General features: G+C 40.1%; 1 protein-coding gene across 1 annotated transcript; it reads right to left on the reverse strand.

The window, feature by feature from the left end:
- Positions 1-642: 642 nt before the first annotated feature.
- On the reverse strand, positions 643-3,879 carry LOC755963 (aqualysin-1-like). The gene is made up of 5 exons (XM_030989907.1): positions 3,855-3,879; positions 3,421-3,623; positions 2,652-2,826; positions 1,811-1,925; positions 643-992 (listed from the first exon to the last, which is right to left on the reverse strand). Exons 1-5 carry the CDS (start codon positions 3,877-3,879, stop codon positions 989-991), a joined length of 522 nt encoding a protein of 173 aa, XP_030845767.1. The 3' UTR covers positions 643-988.
- Positions 3,880-4,574: the final 695 nt, after the last annotated feature.

Raw genomic sequence — 4,574 nt, forward strand, 5'->3', positions numbered from 1 at the left:
CTTCTGTACTTCCTTTGTACACTAATATCTCCCTTATTCTTCACCTTAACCCCTGTCCAGTTTCTCATTCCATGTATATTTCTGTAGTTACAACTATTCCCTCCAATTTCAATTCGATTTAATGCAAATAGCTTTATTTCCATAACTCAATCAAAACATGAAACAAAGTGCTCATATAAAATCAATATCAAATGACATTTGCAAAATAACATAAAAAATAACACTTATTTGTAATTATACAATATTACATATCGATAAGTAATAAAAGCATTTTAGTATACATGAGCATAATATTATGATAAATTAAGTCTAAATTTCAAGAAAATTGAGAAATCGACTGAATAGCAGTGCTTGCATAATTATGTGTGGATTTCTCACGAAAAAAAAAGTAAGAAAGAAAGAAAGATTATAGTATCTCTCCAGACAACAATGATACGAATATAGAGTAATAATAATACTAGCTTACACTTATAATGCGCCTAATACTTTGTTTCTAGGCGCGGAACATATTATCAGCCCGGTCATCGGATTCAGGCTTACCCGCACACAAGGCATGCACATTCTCCCCTCCCTGGGGAGCATTCCAGCCAGTCGCCAGTCGCCATTTTACAAGCGCCATTGCTAATCAAACCATAGAGTAGATTAGGATGATAACCCCTTTAATGATTGTCCATTCGTCCATAAAACATTTACAGGTAGAAAATTACTCCATGTATTTTTAAATTCTATACATTTGATTTATTATTTTGATATGTCGATAAAAAACGTATAGAGCATAATTTAAATATCAAGCCGTTAAGAAGCTGTGAGCACTCTTCTACTATTATCTTTCAATCGGATGAAAACTTGCTTTCAAACGGTCCGGTGTAAAACTTTAAACATTTGCATTGTGATGACGCAATCTGAAATCTATTGTGTGATTATACTTGATCATTTTCAATTTCAGCGATTACTTTTTAAGATGCGAAGTGGGGACTTGCATAGACCTTCATCTGTACAGAAGAAACAAAAAGAAACAATACAAAAAGGTTGACAACATAATTATTCATTCATATATAATGTTTAAAGTGAAAGATATTTAAACAGATTTTGAAAATGATCCTGGCGTATACAAACTTGTGGATTACTGTTTATCGAACAACCTGTTGAATGTAAGTCTTAAGAAGTCTTTCGGCCTGCTTGACCTTGTCATTGAGATTCTGGTATAGGGCGGATTCGGGATTTTTCTTTCGAGGGGGGGGGGGGGGGGGGGGGGGGGGGGGGGGGGACAAGTTCACAAATTTCTGACCGGAAAATGTCGACAAATGTTAGTAGTTTCTTTGAAAGTGCATTTGAGTCTAACTAAAACATGACAGGAAGCACGAGAAAACAATTAGACGGGAGTAGTTTTTATTTCTGTACTATATCTGTTAATATTTGCCACATTGGCCCGTATTCCTCTGTAATTTAAACTCGACGCTATGTTTAAGTGTTTGTTCAAAATCTGGTTTAACAAAGGAAGATTGTCAGAGCTTTAAGTTTTCCTTTGTTAAACGCGATGTTTAATTGAATTGATATAATACAGACCATTTGGGTTTTAAAAAGGGAGTAGGGGCCAGTTATGCCACCCCCTTTTTTCGGGATAGCAATAATAATAATAGCTAGTTCTTATATAGCGCTTTTCAAGACTAAAGGCCCTCTCAAAGCGCTTTACAGAATATATATTATTACCCCGGTCATCGCATTCAGGCTAACCCGCACACAATGTATGCACATTCTCCACTCCCTGGGAAGCATTCCAACCGTATCAGTGAACCTTGCAAACATTTACCTTTTCTTCTGAATGTAGAGGAACCTGTTTGGTGATCCAGGACCGGGATCTGTTACTACATTGGCCGTGCTCTGGTGCATCAGTTCATCCTGAGTAAGGTACAGAGCTAGGGCACCTACAAAACAAATCAACATCATAATCATATTAAATCAGTAAAACAAAGCATCACTAATACAGATATTCTATTAGAAGTAGAAGTGAACATTGATGGACAAGCACCAAAATGCTTTGAATGTTATCTTACTGGGAGAAGTTTCAATTGTTGGTAATATTTGGCTTGCACCCAGTGGATACAGATCGCGTGCAAGATTACAAAATCGAGAATTTCCAGGGCCTCTTATGTTGAAAGGGGTCTACGAATACTGCCAGGTGAGGAACAATTAGAGTACGTATTTTTTTTGTAATGCACTTCATGACGATGCACTTGCAGTATACCATACTGACTTTTAATGAAGGATAGGGCACATACCCCGATTCGTGCCCCCCCCCCTCCGAATTCGATAAATGTACATACCAGCAAGCATCATGAGCGCAACCAACGGAGAGGTATAGCTCTCTTGCTATCATAGCGTTGGTATTAGCGGGAAACATTTTAATGAAAATGGAATCAAATGATTTCAAATAACAACAACAACAACAAAGGATGTTGGAGAAAATATTAGCGAAAAACAGTCCATCTACATGAGCGCAAGCCATGGAAGTACCAGTAAGGATACTTCCCCGGTGCTCCGATGCTCAACGTTGATGCTAAGGGAAAACATTTTAGGGAAAATAGAATCAAATTATTTAAATAGTTAACGATAACAAAGGATGTTAAAGAAAATATCAGCGAAAAACATACCAGCTACATGAGCGCAAGCCATGGAAGTACCGGTTAGGGTCTCGGTTGCTCTGTTGCTAGCACCTATCCATGTAGATACTGTGTAGGCGCCGGGGGAGAAGATGTCGATACATGGACCGTAGTTGGAAGAAATGAGGCGGCCATCTGTGTCATAGGTCGAACCGACTGTTAGAACCTGTTCATGAGATACAGAAGAATTTGTATTGATCACGAACATTCGAGAGAATGAGGCAGGTGAGAATGAGATGGCTTTTAAAAAAAGATTCCCGAAAGGGGTCGGGTAAAGAAGCATAATCATAATAATGTTATGCAGAAATGCAGATTTTTAAAAATGCCTTAAGAAGTTAATCTTCATTTACACAACAAATTGTGTTACTTGCGAACTATTCCCCTCCCCCCCCCTCTCTCTCTCTCTCTCTCTCTCTCTCTCTCTCTCTCTCCCTCCCTCTCTCTCTCTCTCTCTTTCTCTCTCCCTCTTCCCCCTCTCTCTCTCTCCCTCCCTCTCTCTCTCTCTCTCTTTCTCTCTCCCTCTTCCCCCTCTCTCTCTTTCTCTCTCCCTCTTCCCCCTCTCTCTCTTTCTCTCTCTCTCGCTGTCTCTCTGTCTCTGTCTCTGTCTGTATGTATGTCTCTCTCTCTCTCTGTCTGTCTGTCTCTGTCTCTCTCTTTCTCTATCTCACAAGACCCTCCCCTCTACCTTCGCCTGTTTCCATATTCCCCCGTTTGTCATCTCTCTCTCTCTCTCTCTCTCCCTCTCCCTCTCCCTTTTCACCTTAGCAGAGCTGCCTGGAGAGTAGTCGCAAGCGTTGGTGTTATCATTGCCGGCAGCGACGGCCGTTTCGACTCCGGCATCGACCATGGCGTCCACGGCTTCGTTCAAAGCTCGGGAATAAGGAGCAGTGATAGATATAGAGGCAACTGATGGTCGCCGGCGAGCCTTCAGACGGGTTGCTTGCTCGATCACCCAGTTTACACCTAGAATGAAATTCAAAGTTTCAGAAACTCTGACATGAATAAGATTGCTCTTTAAGAAAAAGGGACAGCGCAAGTATTGTTTTGATCAGAAGGGCAAGAGAGACGGGTCCAGAAGCCTGCTCTTCCCTTCAGGATCCACTGGAATCTTGACAAATATCATATGATTTCGCACCCTCCAACGCCTTAAGAAATGTATTTAAACCCTCCATAGGCCATGTTATTGATCCTGACCCAAATCATCCAATGACCTTGTCATCGACAACTACGTCTTAGGTTTCGGATCGATCCTCTACCTTTCCAGGACTTAAATGTAGAAATATATCATAGGATGTCACCCCCCCCCCCCCCCCCCGTCGCTCCTGCTGTTGAACCTGACCCAAAGCATCCGTTGACATAAAAGGTATAGACCAGTTCTAGTCATGCGATTGCATTGTGAAAGAAACGTTGTGGAATTGATCAGAAAAGGTTGATAAACTAGCATATACGTATTGGTGTGTACTGCAAGGTTCTGGGGGTGTTTCACTAAAGCCCTAAAATCGATCTAAAATCGATTTTATCGATTTTAAGGGCTTAAAATTGATTTCGATTTTAGCAGCAGTTTCACTAAATAAATAAATTAATTTTGGCCTTAAAATCGATTTTTAAAATCGAAATCGATTTTAGTTGATGAAACACCCCCCTGGAATCATCAAAATGATCAGAAATTTGTTAAAGTACTGTACTCTGTACACAGAAAGATGTATATGGGACTGCGCGATATCTATCCAGTCCGGATAGATATAATAATTTACCAAATATATCTCTTAGTAGGCGGTATATTCTTGCACATGATTGGTAATAAGAGCTTCCATTTCATTTTTGAGAGGGGGCGTTTCCAAAACTGGTCTATACCTTTAACAACTTTGATCTTAACACTAGTAGCCTTGTCATGCAGGTCTCGGATACTCTACC

The sequence above is a fragment of the Strongylocentrotus purpuratus genome, unplaced genomic scaffold, assembly GCF_000002235.5.
Source record: "Strongylocentrotus purpuratus isolate Spur 01 unplaced genomic scaffold, Spur_5.0 spur5_scaffold_19, whole genome shotgun sequence".
Lineage (NCBI taxonomy): Eukaryota > Metazoa > Echinodermata > Echinoidea > Camarodonta > Strongylocentrotidae > Strongylocentrotus > Strongylocentrotus purpuratus.

Coding starts and splice junctions, on each gene's coding strand:
- LOC755963 (XM_030989907.1), bottom strand. CDS start 3,879: ATGACAAGGTCATTGGATGATTTGG. Junction 2,827..3,420: donor CTCCAGGCAGCTCTGCTAAG/GTGAAAAGGGAG, acceptor TCTCATGAACAG/GTTCTAACAGTCGGTTCGAC. Junction 1,926..2,651: donor GGCTTGCGCTCATGTAGCTG/GTATGTTTTTCG, acceptor TTTGTTTTGTAG/GTGCCCTAGCTCTGTACCTT.